The 17079-nt window shown below is 60.3% G+C and overlaps 1 protein-coding gene across 1 annotated transcript; it reads left to right on the top strand.

Moving 5' to 3' along the window:
- The first annotated feature begins 299 nt into the window (after window positions 1–299).
- CARMIL3 (capping protein regulator and myosin 1 linker 3) lies at window positions 300–16707 on the top strand. Its single transcript, XM_052646816.1, has 40 exons — window positions 300–339; window positions 1805–1899; window positions 2210–2260; window positions 2365–2424; window positions 2510–2625; window positions 2838–2935; window positions 3167–3237; window positions 3337–3410; window positions 3635–3710; window positions 3789–3877; window positions 4339–4433; window positions 4663–4749; window positions 4961–5070; window positions 5204–5281; window positions 5843–5919; window positions 5999–6103; window positions 6196–6265; window positions 6686–6767; window positions 6895–6991; window positions 7142–7196; window positions 7277–7449; window positions 7691–7759; window positions 7977–8070; window positions 8156–8254; window positions 8689–8817; window positions 8984–9097; window positions 9509–9684; window positions 10607–10694; window positions 10852–10989; window positions 11267–11330; window positions 11448–11656; window positions 12044–12144; window positions 12713–13028; window positions 13321–13449; window positions 14156–14222; window positions 14327–14416; window positions 15887–16005; window positions 16091–16271; window positions 16449–16559; window positions 16682–16707. The coding sequence occupies exons 1-40, from the start codon at window positions 300–302 to the stop codon at window positions 16705–16707; spliced, it is 4119 nt and encodes a 1372-aa protein (XP_052502776.1).
- Window positions 16708–17079: the final 372 nt, after the last annotated feature.

Here is a 17079-nt window from a genome sequence, read left to right as displayed (position 1 = left end):
CAGGGCGTCGCACGCGGGAGCCGGCGGGAGGGGTGGGCGCGAGCGCGCGCAGGGTCTCACGCGGCCCGGAGGCGCGGCGCGCATGCTCAATCCGGCACCTCTCCGGGCGGGGCGGGAGACCCGGCGCTCCGAGGCGGGGGAAGGAGCGCTCGCGCAGCCGCCCCTGACAGGAGCGGGCTCCGCGGCTGCTGCAGCGCTCAGCGCCCGGGCCCTGCCGGAGCCGGGTCTAGCATGTGCCACGGCTCCCTGGCGGCGGTGACGGCGGCTCCTCTGCAGCAACAGCGGCAGCAGCGGCCGCCATGGCCAAGTCCAGCGCGGAGCTCACCCGCGAGCTGCAAGGTACGAGGCTGCGGTGGTCTCTGGGACGCTCCGTCCGGGAGCCTCCCAGCCCTAGTGCGTTCCTCCTCGCGGTACACCCCGGTCCCTCCGCCCCTCATGCATCCCGGTTCCAGGGCAGCCCCCTGCCCCTGCATCCCAGCTCGGGGCATCGCTGTCCCCAGAGCATCCTCCGCTGCCCCCTCGCCTCACCCGTCAGGACCTACCTCTCCCAGAGCCGCCCGTCCCGATCTTCAGTGACAGGTGCAGTCCCTTCACGCTCCCTGGGGCTGACTCTCAGCTATCCTGGCCCATCCCTAGGCGAAGCATCCAGTCTCCCCGGCGGAGAGTCCCCTTTCCCCCGCCGGGCGGGGCCAGGCCCGCCCCGCCGGGTGATGGGAGCTGCCCCAGGTCCTGACCGCCTCTGGGCTCAACACCCTCCCTCCTCCCGGCCCCGCCCCGGAACTGGCTCCAAAGAGCCCCTCAAGAAGCCGGGCTGTGCCCAGGCCAGTGGGGGCAAAGACGGGAGTCAGGGAAGAGGGCTTGGACTGGAGCTGAAACCGGGAGCAGGGTCTCTGCAGCTCACCTACAACAACCCCCATACCAGCCTGCCCCCTGCTCTCTACCCCACACCCACACCTCAAGGGCTCTCCTGTTTGCCTGGTTCTCAGACTGTTCCAAACCAAGACCGACCCCCCAGCACAGCCACAACCCTGACCCTCAGAGGTGGGAGCACAGGCTAGCCCACGCAGAGACCAGGACTCTCAAGGATACCCAGAGGCGCGCTACACCATGCTGATCTCCCACACCTCCAGAGGCACACAAGCACAGTTGTGAGATGTGTGTACACACATCTTTACAGAAACTGCACACACACACACACACTTTACAGAAACTGCACACACACACACACGCACACGCGCACACTGGGATATCTGGATGATTCTCCAGCAGATGGATATGGGACTCATTTAAACACTAACTCCTTCCTACCTCCCTACCCCCCACCCACAGGAGAACTGGCTGGCTCTGTGCCCCTTTCACAACTGCAAGTACAGCATACTCATTCACACTTGCCCATCCTCAACACAAGCTCCCTGGCATCTTCTTTACACACATAGTAAAAGGCAGACACCACACCAGACCATCAAGCATGTAGTGGGACACCCCCGCGCCCCTACACACTGACTCACTCTGTATGGGTTGACAGCTGCTGGAGTGCACGGGTTGGGAAAATCCTTCACACTCCCAGAGTGCCACCCAACTGCTGTCCCTCAACTCAGGGACATCAGAAGCCAGAGTTTTTTCCGTAGCACCCCTGCCTTTCTAATAGAAAAAGTTACCCAAGAAGGAAAGGTCTCAATTCCTGTTCTTCTTCATCTCTCTCTGATTCTGTCTCCTCCTCTCTGACCCTGCCCCTGGAGGGCCTTGGGTATGTGGGGGCGGCTAGGGTAAGAGGGGCCCTGAGCAGCCTACTACCCACCTGCAGACAGCATCCGGAGGTGCCTGAGCCAAGGGGCTGTGCTCCAACAACATCGCGTGAAGCTGGAGACAAAGCCCAAGAAATTCGAGGACCGAGTACTGGTGAGGGCCTGGACTGGGGGAGGGGAGGGGGAATCAAGGGCACCTGGGCTGGTAAGGGCAAGGAACCTGGGGGGCAAAGGAGACAGAGGTGGAGGAGTGCTGAGAAGACATAGCCTGTGGGAGGGGGAGGCTGGACTAGCTGGATGTCCAGGAACCTGGGGTAGGGCATAAGAGAGAAGCAGGGACTTTCAGAGCAGAAGGCCAGCTGGCAGGGGGTGCACATGGGCTGAGGGGGCTGACAGAGGGCAAGGGGACAAAAGCCCAGGAAACTACCATTTGCTGCTGACGCTCTATTTTTCCCTCTCTGAAGGCCCTGACCTCCTGGCGTCTCCACCTCTTCCCCCTTAAAGTTCCAGCCAAGGTGAGTTGGGCTGATGAGTGGGAGAACACCCAGGGTGCCCTCCTCTGAGCCTAGCAGCCAGGCCCTGACCAGGAGCTGCACATTCCCATGCCCCCACCCCTCAGGTGGAGAGCTCCTTCAATGTCCTAGAGATCCGCGCCTTCAACACGCTCAGTCAGAACCAGGTGAGCACTGGAGCGTGGGCCCCACTCCTGGGCCAGCAGGAGGAGGGAGCCTGTGTCTGAGTCCCTGCCGCTCCCTCTCTCCCAGATCCTAGTGGAGACGGAGCGTGGCATCGTGAGCATGCGGCTGCCGTCAGCTGAGAGCGTGGACCAGGTGACACGGCATGTGAGCTCTGCCCTCTCCAAGGTCTGCCCTGGCCCTGGGTAAGTGGCAAAGGAGGAGTCTCTCAGGGGTCAGACAGTAAAGAAGCCCCCTCCCCCCTCCCTCCTTCCCCTGGTCCTGGGACCCTGTGACACCAAGGAGAAGAGCTCTCATGTCCCCAGTCCTGCTTTTCCTAGGGATCCAGAAGCTGTAACAGAGGAAGAGTTGAGAGCCTCTTTCCACCCGTCTTGGGATGGATTTGTTGTTTTTCCAGGAGTCTAATCCGGCGTGGAAATGCAGACACCCCGGACGGGCCCCGAGACACGTCCCCCAACTCTGAGACTTCCACCTCCACCACCCACAGTGTCTGCGGTGAGCAGGGGCAGGCTCAAGGGAAAGGGGGCCTACACCACCCTGCCCCTTGCTCAGAGTCCTCTGTGGATAGGGCTTGAGGCTCCACAGCTCCCAGACCTTGGAGGTTCATGATGCTGCAGGAGCCCAAGACACTGGCACATAAAATGACCTTGACCTTTCCTTGAACGCTCCAAGTCTCTTCCCCACTCCCTTAGCCTTTAAGGAGCCAGCCCATCTCCTGCCCCACAGGTGGCTTCTCTGAGACCTACGCTGCCCTGTGCGACTACAATGGGCTGCACTGCCGTGAAGAGGTGCAATGGGTGCGTTTGGGCAGGGACCTGGCAGGCGGGCAGGTGGGACCTGGAGGGAGGGGGCCAAGGAGGAGGGGAGCATATGCGAGCCAGTTCCACCTCTCCAAGGATGTGGACACCATCTATCATGCCGAGGATAACCGAGAGTTCAATCTTTTGGATTTCAGCCACTTGGAGAGCCGGTAAGTAGATGGGATAGAGACTTAACCCCGCATTCTGGCCTCAGCCCAGCCCTGGCCCTTCTAGCCTCTCCCTTCTGGCCCCACCCAGCCTGGGCTCTGTCTCCCAGCCCCCACACCCACTGCCCTCCACCCATCTAGGCTTCCAACCACCCCATCCTTCGTCTCTTCTTTCCTGCCCCGGTCACCTGCTCACCACTTTCCTGCCCCCATCAATCTTCCCACAGAGACTTGGCCCTAATGGTGGCAGCCCTGGCCTACAACCAATGGTTCACCAAACTCTACTGCAAAGACCTGCGGCTGGTAGGGTCTAGGAGGAATGGGGGACAGGAGAGTGGTGCCCCCTCTGGCTCCTGACCACACGACCCCCTCTGCCCCCAGGGCTCTGAAGTGCTAGAACAGGTGCTACACACCCTGAGCAAGTCGGGGAGCCTTGAAGAGCTGGTGCTGGACAACGCCGGACTTAAGACGTGAGGCCAGCCTCCTCCTTGGGCAGTGGTGCCCCTTGATATAGTCTTAGGGTCCCAGAACCTCAGGGCATGATATAGGCCTCGTGATGTAGAACCATCTCATCCAGCTCCTCACTTTACAGAAGAGGAGACTGAGGCCCAAAGAGGGCACGCAGCAAGTCCCACCTAAGCCTCCCGACCCCCAGCTCCACGGCCTTCCCCAGTATCTCCGAGCCCCAACCCCTCCTGCCGTCAGCCGCAGAGCAGACTACTCTGCTCCTGTCTCGAGGACCCACAGCCAGGCTTTGTCGCAGCACCGCTTCCCAGGTACTCCTGAGTGACAGCAGGATCCCTGCAGGCCCCAAGCTGCTCCCCACCTGTGGGGACCGCTGACCATCGCAGCCCCAGCCAGGCAGGCAGATGGAGGAGGAGGGGAAGCCCAGAGCCTGGGACAAACACATCCTTCCTCCCCTTCCCTGAAGGGACTTTGTCCAGAAGCTGGCCGGGGTGTTTGGGGAGAACGGGAGCTGTGTGCTGCATGCCCTCACTCTGTCCCACAACCCCATCGAGGACAAGGGTGAGCCCCGGCCCTGAATCCTGCCCCCACCGCAATGCAGACCCCCCCAGCCCAGCCCAGAGCCCAACCCAGGGCTGAGCAGGGGCTCTCCAACCTGATGCCAGCCCCTATCCCAGTACCTCCATCCTAGACCCCAGGCCCACATTCCACTCAAGCCCCCTGTCTGACTACACTGCCTGCCCCCACTGCCTATCTCTCAGGGAGCCCCCTTTCTCTCTCCACTCCCCAGGTTTCCTCAGTCTGAGCCAGCAGCTCCTCTGCTTCCCCACTGGCCTCACCAAACTGTGCCTGGCCAAGACTGCCATCTCCCCTCGAGGTACTTGCCCTGGGACCCCTGACCTCTGGCCCCTGACCCCTCCCCTGCCCTGTACTACCTGGGTATCAAGTCCCAGAGGCCCCACCCATGCACATGGCATCCCAAGGATCACAGAAGGGACAGGAGCACAGCTGGAGAGTGGGGAAGAGTTATGTGCAAGGGGGAGAGGTGGGGATGGGGGCCAACCCAGCCCAGTGCCCGCTGTGCTCAGGGCTCCAAGCACTGGGCCAGACCTTTGGGGCCAACCCGGCCTTTGCCAGCTCCCTCCGGTACCTGGACCTGAGCAAGAACCCTGGGCTGCTCGCCACCGACGAGGCCAATGTGAGTCTATGAACGGCGCCTCAAGTCCCTGCAGAAATACACTCAGGGCCTGGAGTCTCTGCCCTTTAGCCCTGGGGAGGGGAGGGGCTCTGTCACCCCTCCCCCTGCAGCCCCCTCTGTCCTTCCTTCCCAGGCCCTCTACAGTTTCCTGGCCCAGCCCAATGCCCTGGTACACCTGGACCTGGCGGGGACCGACTGCACCATCGACTCGGTGAGGGGTTGGTGATGGAGGCGCCAGCCTGCAGGGACTTGGGGAGGCCAGGGTGGTCTCTGCCTCACCTTGTACTCTCTGGTCTCTGTACTCTGAGTACAGAGGTGGGCCGAGCTGGCAGGATGGCTTCAGGTTCAGCAAAATTCCAAAGCGACCCCAAAGCTCACCCCTGTGTGGCACTTTGTCTTTGCGCTGCCCAAGGTTGTGCTGGCTGTGCCTGAAAGCCAGCCTGGATCCATCCCCTGGCTGTGCACCCCAGCGCAGGGCTGAGTCCCCCCGGAGGAAAGGACTCCTTCCCTAACTTGAACCAGCCACCTTATAAGCCTGTGGTTGAGCCTCTCACACCCCTGGGGCCAGGCAGGTGGGTGGGAGGAGACCCACTTTCCACAGAGGGGAAACTGAGGCTTGAAGAGGCTAAGTGGGGCAGGCACAGCAGTACTTGCACAGACTGACCACAGAGGGTGAAGCGCCAGGGCCTCGGTGGGGTTGGAGGAGGGAGTCCTCTCTGCCCCTCCCGGCAGCCCTCCCAGCCCTGTGAAACGCGCCCTGTCTCCCCCACAGCTTCTGGGCGCCCTGCTCCACGGCTGCTGCTCCCACCTCACCTACCTCAACCTGGCGCGAAACAGCTGCTCCCACAGGTGGGAGCACAGGGGTGTGGGGAGGGGAGGGGCACGCCATGGACACCCTCTCCCTTGCTGACCGCAGACATCTCCGCAGGAAGGGCCGGGAGGCCCCCCCGGCCTTCAAGCAGTTCTTCAGCAGCGCCTACACTCTGAGCCACGTCAACCTGTCGGCCACGAGGCTGCCCCTAGAGGCCCTCAGGTCGGGTGGGTGCAGGGTTGGGGGCGTCCGACGGGGAGCCCTGGGAGAAGGGGCGAAGGGTAAAGGTGAGCCCACTGACCTTCCTCCCACAGGGCGCTGCTCCAGGGCCTGTCCCTCAACAGTCACCTCAGCGATCTGCACCTGGACCTCAGCAGCTGTGAGGTGGGCCCTCCTTCCCCTGCCATTCATCTCTCTGACCTAAGTCAAGCTCTGACTCCCTGCTGCCTCTGCACTACCCCTCTGCAGCCCCACAACCTGACCACACCTCCACTCTTTCTAGAGGTCATTTCCAGTCTCCGGTATCCCCTCCCTGACCGCTTGGGGATGGGAAATACCAGGCTTTCCCAGCAGATGGCAGGAGCAGGCTGTCTCCAGAGCACCAGCCCAGAGATTTTTCTGGCCAAAGGAAGGGAAGAGCCCCGGGGAAGGATCTGGTGTAGGGAAGGGGCCTCCTGATTTCACTCCCGAGACCCGATTTGACCTTGAATCCTGGAATGACTCCTCTTATCTCTGAGCATTAGAGGGGCCCTATCTTCCACCCCAGTCCCTGCCTCCTGCCTCACCCTCACTGTGTACCTATAGCTTCGCTCAGCTGGAGCCCAGGCTTTGCAGGAGCAGCTGGGGGCTGTCACCTGTGTGGGCAGCCTGGATCTGTCAGACAATGGTGAGTGGGGGCCCCTCCCTTCCTGGGGGCCAGGTGGGGGCAGGGGCCTGGAGCCTGGGGGAGAAACCCTCAGATGACTCCAGTGAGCTTCGGGCCTCAAGTCCAGGCCTCTCCATCTGCCGGCCAGGGTTCGACTCGGACCTCCTGACACTGGTGCCTGCACTTGGGAAGAACAAGTCTCTCAAGCACCTGTTCCTGGGCAAGAACTTCAATGTCAAGGCCAAGTGAGGCCCCGCTCCCTATACCCACAGACCCCCGCTCCATCATTGGCCTATCCTTTTGGCTCACTGTATCACCCCTGAGCACCTTTCTGCTGCTCCAGTAGCATGACCCCAGCCCCCTCCCCTCCTACTCTGAGCCCCGACTCCCCGCAGGACCCTGGAGGAGATCCTCCACAAGCTGGTACAGCTGATCCAGGAAGAGGACTGTGTGAGTGCCAGGGCCTGGGAGGGGACCTGCAGTGACGGGGGCTGCAGGGACTGGGTCCAACCCCCCACTTGCCCACACAGTCCCTGCAGTCACTATCGGTGGCAGACTCCCGGCTGAAGCTTCGCACCAGCATCCTCATCAATGCCCTGGGCAGCAACACCTGCCTGGCGAAGGTGGATTTGAGCGGCAATGGCATGGAGGACATCGGGGCCAAGATGCTGTCTAAGGCCCTGCAGATAAACTCCTCCCTCAGGTGGGGCCCACGCCTTGACCCTCTCACCTGGAGCCCCAGCCCTCCCCCAAACACACATACCTGCCCTCCCTACTACCTCACTGCTAATACCCCAGTTTCCAGGAGACCCGTAGTCCCAGGACTATCTCTGAGTCAGCCTCATTAACCAGGAAAGGTGGGAGGGCTCCCAACAGGGCTGTCCCTGCTCCCTAAGAGAGGCCCAGTAGGAGGGGTAACAAGCTGATGCCCACCCTTTCCCCAGAACTATCCTCTGGGATCGGAACAATACATCCGCCCTGGGCTTTCTGGACATTGCGAGGGCCCTGGAGAGGTGAGTAGGCTAGGCCCCTGCCCTAACCAAGCCCCCAGCCTCCCTGTATCTGGATCCAGCCTGAACTTCTCAAGCCCCAATCCAGCACATCTGACCTAATTGCATAGAAATGTTAAGGAGGACCACGGAGGGACATGGTCAGAAAGAGCGGGGTGTGGGTAGCAGGAGCCTGCCCTGCCACCTCCTCCCCACCCAGCTGTGCCACTCTGTCCCACAGCAACCACACGCTGCGCTTCATGTCCTTCCCGGTGAGCGACATCTCCCAAGCCTACCGCAGCGCCCCCGAGCGCACGGAGGATGTCTGGCAGAAGGTGGTAGCCTGAGCAGGGTGGATCCCCGGGGGCAGGGGCCAGCCCGCCTGCCCTGGTCCTGACCCCACCCACCCATCATCTCTAGATCCAGTGGTGCCTGGTGAGGAACAATCACTCCCAGACATGCCCCCAGGAGCAGGCCTTCAGGCTGCAGCAGGGCCTGGTGACCAGCAGCGCCGAGCAAGTAAACGTTTCCCTCGGGGACATGGGGGCGCACATGGGCATGCGGGGAGCACAGGGGTGATGTGTTGGAGTGCAGGGCTGGGGGTGGGGAGGGGTCAGGAGAGAGGCATCCTGAGGTGCCTACAGCTGGACTGAGCGTGTGAGAGAGCAAACAAAACAGACGTGCAGAACGTGGGCCCCAACGTGAGAGAACATCTGGGCAAACAGCAGGGGTCTCGGACAAGGGGTCCCAGGACTGTGGGAGCTCTGCTGAGTGTTCAAGAACAGCCTCCCAAGAAGAGGAGGGGACAGACCATCGGCAGTCGTCACCCTTGCCCCGTCAGTGGCAGCACCAGCAACATGGTCCAAGGGAGCCCAGAAATGGGGCACCCAGGGCCTACCTGGGAAGGTGAAGAGGCGGGGGTGCCCCCTGACACTCCTGCCACTGTGCTGCAGATGCTGCAGCGACTGTGCGGACGGGTGCAGGAGGAGGTCCGGGCCCTGAGGCTGTGCCCCCTGGAGCCTGTGCAAGACGAGCTGCTCTACGCCCGGGATCTCATCAAGGATGCCAAGAACTCCCGGGCGGTGAGCGTTCTGCAGCCCTGCCCTCCCTTGACAGTCTGGAGAGGACAGGAAGCAACCCAGGAGCATCCAGCCCCTGCCCCGTGCATCTACCCTCCTAGCCCAGGGCCCCCAGGGACCCAGCGAGGCCCGATTCTGGCTTTCTGATCAGACCCTGTTCCTTTTCCAGCTGTTTCCCAGCCTCTACGAGCTGGGCCACATGCTGGCCAATGACGGGCCTGTGCGGCAGAGGCTGGAGTCAGTGGCCAGCGAGGTGTCCAAGGCTGTGGACAAGGAGCTGCAGGCAAGTCCTGGGGAGGAGCCCAGTGCTGACCAAGGCCCTTAGCCGAGGGCAGAGGTCAGCACAGGGGGATTACTGTGGGCAAGAAGAAAGCGCAGAAGACCACCTACACGCCCACTGCCCCAGGCATCGCCAGAAAACTGGGCTCGGATGTTTGCTGCTCCTTTCAGCCTTAGCCCCTGAGCTCTGACCTCTCCCTCTGGACTCTGATCCTTAGACTGACTCTCCCCTGTCCATGTGTCCATGTGGTGGGATGGCAGGAATGCTGAGCAGGATGTGGGGAGGCCTGAGTGTCCAGGGCTCTGCTGCTAACCTGCCCTGTGACTTTGATGAGCTAGACACGCTGCAGTCTCTTCCATTGTGGGGCCAGCCCTGACCTCCTTGGGGCTCTGGCCTCCTTTCCTCCCACGCTAGGTGATCCTGGAGTCCATGGTCAGCCTGACGCAGGAATTATGCCCCGTGGCCATGCGGGTGGCCGAAGGGCACAACAAGATGCTGAGCAACGTGGCCGAGCGTGTCACCGTGCCCCGGAACTTCATCCGTGGGGCGCTACTGGAGCAGGCGGGACAGGATATTCAGAACAAGCTGGAGTGAGAGGCAGGGGCGGGGCTGGGACGGGCTGGACTTGGCCTTGAGCACTTAGGGACTCCGGGGCCCAGCTATCAGCAATGAATAATGAATGACAATCTCCATTATAAGAGATGAATCTTTAACCAACTGCAACCTTGCTATTTAGGGTCTGACTGGTCTTTGCCCTAGAAGTGTAAATGCTGAGCTGGGGTTTAGGAGTCCAGACAGTGCACACAGGTGTACACGTACACACAGCCACACACAGACCCCAGGAGTTGACCTCTAGAAACAAAGCACAGCCTCCTCAGAGGTAGGGAAAAAGAATACGGGTACATGGACTGCACTGCCTATCCCCCCAAGTTTTCGTGGCCTCTAGAGCACTCTTTCATTCCAGTCTGGGTACCACCTCTCAAGACAAGGAAATGAAGGAAAATTATAACGCAAACCCGTGAAATAGGCAAGCTCAAGAAGTACTGGTTCCTGCTCTTCCAGCAGTTGTTGCTGTTCAGTCACTCAGTTGTGTCCAACTGTTTGCAACCCTTTGGACTACAGCACTCCAAGCATCCCTGTCCTTCACTATCTCCTGGAGTTTGCTCACACTCGTATCCATTGAGTCAATGATGCCAGCTGAGGCCAGCAGAATTCACTCAGCAACTCAACTTACCTCTCTCTGTTGCCCTGGAGCTCCAGGGGCCTGACCCAGAGCCCCCGTGCTCCTCTTTCTCCTCGGTTCCTTTTTGTCCACCCTCCTCATCCACATACCCCCAAGCTGGAAGAGCTATGGGTGGAGCTGAGTGGTAGACCCAGGGTACCTTGTACAGCAGCTGTGTTCTCTGTGGGCAGCCAGGGCAGCTGGCCCACTCCCTCAGGCATCTGGGAAAGGCTGGGGCAGAGACTCCGAGGTGGGGAGGGGGAGCTGAGTAGCTCCCCCTGTGCCCACAGTGAAGTGAAGCTCTCAGTCGTCACCTACTTGACCAACTCCATAGTAGACGAGATCCTGCAGGAGCTATACCACTCCCACAAGAGCCTGGTAAGACTTCTGAGCCTCCACCAGGCCCAGGGAGGCCCTCTATGCCATCCCACATCAGCCCACCTGCCCCCCCCCCAACCCTCCCCATCAAGATCCTGGGAGGCGGGCAACCTTCTTGGGATCTTGATCTTCCTTGTTCACACCTGTCCTTCCCTAGGCCCGACACCTGGCCCAGCTAAGAACATTGTCAGATCCACCAGGGGGGCCAGGCCAAGGGCAAGATCTGTCTTCCCGAGGCCGAGGCCGGAACCACGACCACGAGGAGACCACAGATGATGAGCTTGGAACCAACATCGTGAGCACCCCTACTCCCCTCCTTAACCTTGGTCCTGCCCCCGAACCTGCAAACCACTGTCCCTTTCTACGTCCCTGGACTCCACCCTCTGCCCCACACTGGGTCTCATGCCCTCACCCCAATCCCGCCCAGCCTCTTCCCTCGTCCCATTGCCTCGGCTGCCTGAGGACAGGGAGCCGGGATGGACTGTAAAGAGAAGACTTCATGCGGGATGGGAGGCTCCAGGTGAGTCTCCTGGGACTTGCCACCTGGCCCCATCACGTGCCTCCCTCTGCAGGACACCATGGCCATCAAAAAGCAGAAACGCTGCCGCAAGATCCGGCCAGTGTCTGCCTTCATTAGTGAGTCTTCCAGCCTCCGTGCTAATGGCACTGATTCTGTTTCTTTTATCTCTGCCTCTCCAGCCTACTCTCTCCCCAGCCCTCCTGCTAGTCCCTCTAACGCTGCTGTCCCCACAGGTGGGAGCCCTCAGGACATGGAAAGTCAGCTGGGGAGCCTGGGAATCCCCCCTGGCTGGTTCTCAGGACTCGGGAGCAGCCAGCCTGCAGCTAGTGGTTCCTGGGAAGGTCTATCTGAGCTGCCCACTCATGGCTATAAACTAAGGCATCAAACACAAGGGCGGCCTCGGCCCCCCAGGACCACCCCTCCAGGACCTGGTCGGCCCAGTGTGAGTCCCTAAGGCCTCACCAGAGGACTGACTTCACTTAGCAATGCCAGAGCCAGGGACTCTAGCTCTAGGACACCAATGCCAGAGGTCCTCGCCTTGTGGGATCGGGCGGGGGCCCAGGCAGGCCATGGAACAGAGGAGGGAGTATCCAGATTGGAAGGAGCTAGACCTGGTCACAGATAGGAAATCTGTCTGCCGGACAGTGGCAGTTCTCATTTTGGTGAGAGTCAAGAGCCGCCAAGCTTGAGATACTCATGTAGCCTGAAGTCTGTGTTTGCGTGGGGTCAGGAAGAGGCAAGGTCAAGTCCCAGGGGGCTGGCCTTGAATAGAGGGGAGGAGGGCTTCCTCACTCAGATAATATATCCTACAGGACTTTCCTCCCAGCAGGCACCAGTACCTGGGACCCGTCAGGAGAACGGAATGGCCACCCGCCTGGATGAGGGGCTGGAGGACTTCTTCAGCAGAAGAGTCATGGATGAAAGTTCCAGGTGCGGCATCCAGGCACACCCCCAGTTTCAGCAGGCCCCGAGGCCCTAGAAAAAGCTCCTGTGTCCACCCACCTCCCAGGGAGGTTTCTCCAGTGGCAGTCTCCCTGGGACATTTCCCCCCACATTCTCTTTCTTCCCCACCCAGCCCTTAGTTCCCCTGCTCTCTGAATCTCCTCAGGACAGCTGGAAGGAACCACCGGAGTGGGACTGCAGGAGCTGGGGGTTGGGTAGCAGGACCTGGGATGGGATGAGAGTGGTGCCAGGCCTGGAGGGGACATGCTGTCACTGTCCTGCACAGATGCCCCAGCCTCTCTCCTGAAGGAACTGGGTCACTTGGAAAGGCTGAGAGGAGGTGGGGGAAGGGGTCCCTGGGAGGGAAGAGACTGCTGGAGGGTTACGACAGGAAAGGTGAGGACACCATCCCCTGGGAATATGTAGACAGAGTTATGAGCAGCAGGGAACACTAGATGAGAGAGAGTGGGGGATTCTGAGAACTGCCAACGACCTCAGCATCTGGCACTGGGCTCTCCCCATGACTTTGTCACTAACTCACCCCGACCCTGCCCAGCTACCCCCGGACTCTGAGGACCCTGCGTCCAGGCCTGTCTGAACCGCCACTGCCTCCACTCCAGAAGAAAAGGCGTCGAGGCCTGTTTCACTTTCGCCGGCCCCGGAGCTTCAAGGGGGACAGGGGGCCAGGCTCCCCCACCACCGGGCTCCTCCTCCCTCCTCCCCCACCCCCACCCCCAACTCAGGAGAGCCCCCCCAGCCCAGATCCCCCCAGCCTTGGCAATAACTCCTCCCCCTGCTGGAGCCCCGAGGAGGAAAGCAGCCTCCTCCCCACATTTGGCGGGAGCCGGGGGCCTTCCTTCCGCAGGAAGACGGTAAGTGAGGCAGGGGCTCTGAGTCCTGGTTTGCTGCCCCCACACAGCCCATCCACCCCAGGCAAATAGTGGCAGGATGCTAGAACTAGGGATCAGGAGAACTTTGTCATCCCAGGTCTCCACTCCTTGGCTCCTTGGACTAAGCCTGGTGACCCAGACTCCCAGCATGCAAAGGAGGGCAGTGGAAGGACTCCTCAGAGGGTCTGGGTAGGGCTTCCAGACAGGGGACTTGGAGAGGTAAGGAGCCCCTTCTCCATAAGAAACTGCTTCTAAACCTGTAACCTTGTTCCAGGACACTGAGGGGGCAGAGCCTGGGGAGGGAGGCCAGGCCCCTGGGACAGCACAGCAGCTGAGGGTCCACGGTGTTGCCCTTCCTGGGTTGGGAAGAGCCAAGGGTTGGAGCTTCGATGGGAAACGAGAGGTGAGAGGAGCCCAGGGTGGCAAACTGGGGGTCCTGCAGGTCCCTGCTTACCCCCCTCCCCTCCCCAAGGGCCTAACCCCTCCCCTCCCCATGGGCCTGCCCCCCTCCCCTCCCCATGGGCCTGCCCCCCTCCCCTCCCCATGGGCCTGTGGTTGGTGGGTCCATGGAGAGAGCAGTGCTTTGGGGAGGAAGGTGTGTGCTGTGGCTCTGCCCCTACACTTGGTGCAGAACCCTGGACAAGTCACTTAACCTTCTGGAGCCTCTGTTTCCTTGTAAAGTGTGTGGCCCCCAAAATACTTAACTTCTAGAGCAGCTTCCCAAGTTTTAGTGACTTGATCACCAGCTTTATGACTGCTTTAACCTTATCCACATACCATGGCATTATTATATAACATTTTTATTGAAATCAACTCACCTTTTTAAACTCAGTCTGGACCTAAGCATTATCATCTTTTAAAATCACAGGCTTGTACTAGTCATGTTTTTTCTACAACACATAAAATAAACACATATTAAAATAACAGTATATTCATTCATGTAAACCATTTCTTATGTCCCCTAGGGGTGGTATGGGTATCATTCTTTGAGGAAAAGAGTCTGAGTGTCAGAGACCAATGACATGAGATGCTAGAGCAGAAGCCCCTTGCTAACCGCAGTCCCCACACGGAAGAGACTTTTTTATGACCTGACTCAGCTGTCCTTTCAGGGCACAGGCCCAGACCTGGAGGGCAGCGTCCAGGCTTGGCAGAAACGGCGTTCTTCAGATGATGCAGGTGAGAATGGGCGCCCTCACTTCCTTCCTTTGACCCCGCTCTCAGAGCCCCACCTAACATGCATTTCCCCCCTCTCCCTTTCCCACCCTCTCCTTCCACTCTAGGGCCTGGAGCCTGGAAGCCCCCGCCGCCCCCCCAAAGCACCAAGCCGAGCTTCAGCGCCATGCGCCGAGCAGAGGCCACGTGGCACATAGGTATGGAAAGCCTCTTTCCTGGCAGCAGCTCTGAAGCCCCGAGTGTGTCCAAACAGACAAGCCAATCAAGGTGGGGCAGTACAATGTCAACATTGTGAAGATGCTTCAGGGTATCTATAAAACTACATCCAAAAAAAACAAACCACCCAGTCCAAAGAAAGGCCCCCCGGAACAAAAGTGCTTTGCCAGGCTGAGCCAACAGGAACAAAACTTTATGGATGGTCGCAGGGAATTCTCTAGAGCAGGGGCCATCAGCAGAATGGTACCCTCCGTAAAGAAGGCCTCTCTCTGTACCTCAGCTAGGGAAATGGTGGGCAGTACCAACCAGGTCCACCTCAAACATTCCAGTCTCCTCCACAAATAGCTCACCAGACCATCCTCTGCCCACACAGAAAGGTGCCAACCAGAAGGGGCAAGAGCCCCCCGCCTTGGGGGTCAGACACCCTGGGTGTTCAATTGGGCTCAGCCACCACCCATAGTGTTGACCTCAAACAAGTAATTTACCTTCCAGAATAAAGGGTGGGGGATCATAGTATGACACCTTCCTTCTGCTGGGTTCAGAGCACCTTTCATTTAGGGAGCCGCTAACGGAAAACCAATCAGCTTGGCATCATTCTCAGTTCCCACAGGCCTGGAATGTGACCCTCCAACAATACTGACAGGGATAAATCTCCCTGGAGAGGTTGACACTCTCTTCCCTCCTCCACTCCCACCCCAGGGCTAGGGCATGAGGGTGCCCTGCAGAGCTAGGCTGGCCTGAGGCTTGGCAATGCCTGGGCACCTGCCCCATCCTCCAAGGCCAACACATCACCTGGACATCTTCCCTGATGATCCCATCCCATAAGCAGACTAGTTAGGACACCTGAAGAGGGGTTCCAGCTTTCATTTAGGAGACCATGGTTGTGGGGGATGGGGTGCTCCCCCCTGTCCCCCTCAACACACACCTACTGCCAGCACCTTCCAGGTCTTCCATACCTGCACCTCACAGATACAGACACAGACAATCCCATCCACGTCACATATCCTCGGGTCTGGAGTGCATAAAGCCACAAGGCGGGGCTAGGGTGCGGCGAGAATGCCAGGCACCTCTCCTCCAGATTCACCACCTAAATCAGACTGGCAGAGAGTCCTAGGAAGGCCAGGCTGCAGCCTTGGCAGGGCCCCGGGGCACTGCAGCCCTGGATGGGCAACCATGCCTGTGAACCCAGCAGGCCCCAGACCCTGGCTCTGTCCCTGCTCTTCAAGAGGGTCAGCCCGAGCTCCCTGCAGAGGTGACAGGCTCAGGAGGATCCTGGGGACCAAGGGCAAAGGAAACTGGAGAGCAGAAGGCGACATCCAAGGCAGAGACGTAGGAGCAGAGGGGCTTGGAGGGGAAAGTCCTGGCCTCCAGGGCTTTACAGGGGCAGGGGACTGGGAGGGCTATGCAAGGATGTCTTTTCCTGCAGTTTCTCCTCTCTCCCTATCCCCCAGCTGAGGAGAGCGCCCCCAACCACGGCTGCCAGAGCCCCAGCCCAGCCTCCCAAGATGGGGAGGAGGAAAAGGAGGGGGCTGTCTTCCCAGAGAGGACAGTTCCCACCAGGAATGCTAAGGTGAGAGCCAGCAAGGCAGTGGGGAGGGACCTTTGATGAAGCAAAAGGACAAACTAATTGACCCAGCCTCCTCCTCCTTTGCCAGCTGCAGGACCCTCCATTAGCTCTGAAGCCCCCAAAGCCCATGGCTGTGCCAAGGGGCCGCCGACCCCCACAGGAGCCAGGGGGCCGGGAGGAGGTCGAGACTGGGGGTGCAGCCCCAGGAATGAACAAACCCCGGCTGCGGCTGGGCTCACAGCAAGACCAAGAGGAGCCTGAGATCCAAGGTGTGCCACCTGCTAGAGGGGCTGTGGGTACCTCTGGGGCCTCCCTGCCCACCACCCCCCGTCAGGTCCCTTCCTGGGCACAGGACGAGTAGCAGACAGCCAGGAGCCACGGCCTGGGTGAGCGCCCAGCCCAGGAGCCCCACTCACATGCCAGGCCTGCCTTGACTGTCACTGCAGGGGCCCCAGATCCAGGCCGCCGGACTGCACCCCTGAAGCCTAAGCGGACACGGCGGGCGCAGTCCTGCGACAAGCTGGAACCTGACAGAAGACAGCCCCCTGACCCCACAGGTGCCAGAGGGGCGGTGAGAGGGTGGTCCCCCTGCCCACCCATCCATCTGACGCAGCGCCCCCGCACGGGGCAGCTGGCTCTCCTTGCTGGGGAGACAGGGTTCCCTGGATTTTCCCAGCAGGAACCAGCGAGCCGGGAACAGACTGACAGCCGCTACGGCACCCTCCCCAGCCCTCCTCTCGACATGTGCCTCACAAGGACTCCGACCCCCACCCACCTCCACACCCCCAAGCCCCTCTGCCAGCCCCTGTCCCAGGGGTGCAGGATGAGGCACGGGGAACCAGAAGTGGGGGAGCAGCCTGGAGAGAAGGAGGCTCTGCTCTCTCTGCAGATCTCCTCTCCTGGGAGGGCGGATCTGTCCCTCCATCCCCAGGGGCTCTTTCTCCACTTGTATAGAATAAAAAAACAAAATCACTGCCTGCCTGCGTCTCTGCTGTCTTCCTCATTCTCTGCTCCCATTCCCCACCAGATGCTCCCCTTCCCTCAGTCCCCCACAGTGGGGAAAAGTAGGGACCATCC

This window comes from Budorcas taxicolor, chromosome 10 (genome assembly GCF_023091745.1).
Source record: "Budorcas taxicolor isolate Tak-1 chromosome 10, Takin1.1, whole genome shotgun sequence".
Taxonomy (NCBI): Eukaryota; Metazoa; Chordata; class Mammalia; order Artiodactyla; family Bovidae; genus Budorcas; species Budorcas taxicolor.
This window is presented reverse-complemented; position numbering and strand designations above follow the sequence as displayed.

Coding starts and splice junctions, on each gene's coding strand:
- CARMIL3 (XM_052646816.1), top strand. CDS start 300: ATGGCCAAGTCCAGCGCGGAGCTCACCCGCGAGCTGCAAG. Junction 3,411..3,634: donor TTCAGCCACTTGGAGAGCCG/GTAAGTAGATGG, acceptor ATCTTCCCACAG/AGACTTGGCCCTAATGGTGG. Junction 5,282..5,842: donor CCGACTGCACCATCGACTCG/GTGAGGGGTTGG, acceptor TCTCCCCCACAG/CTTCTGGGCGCCCTGCTCCA.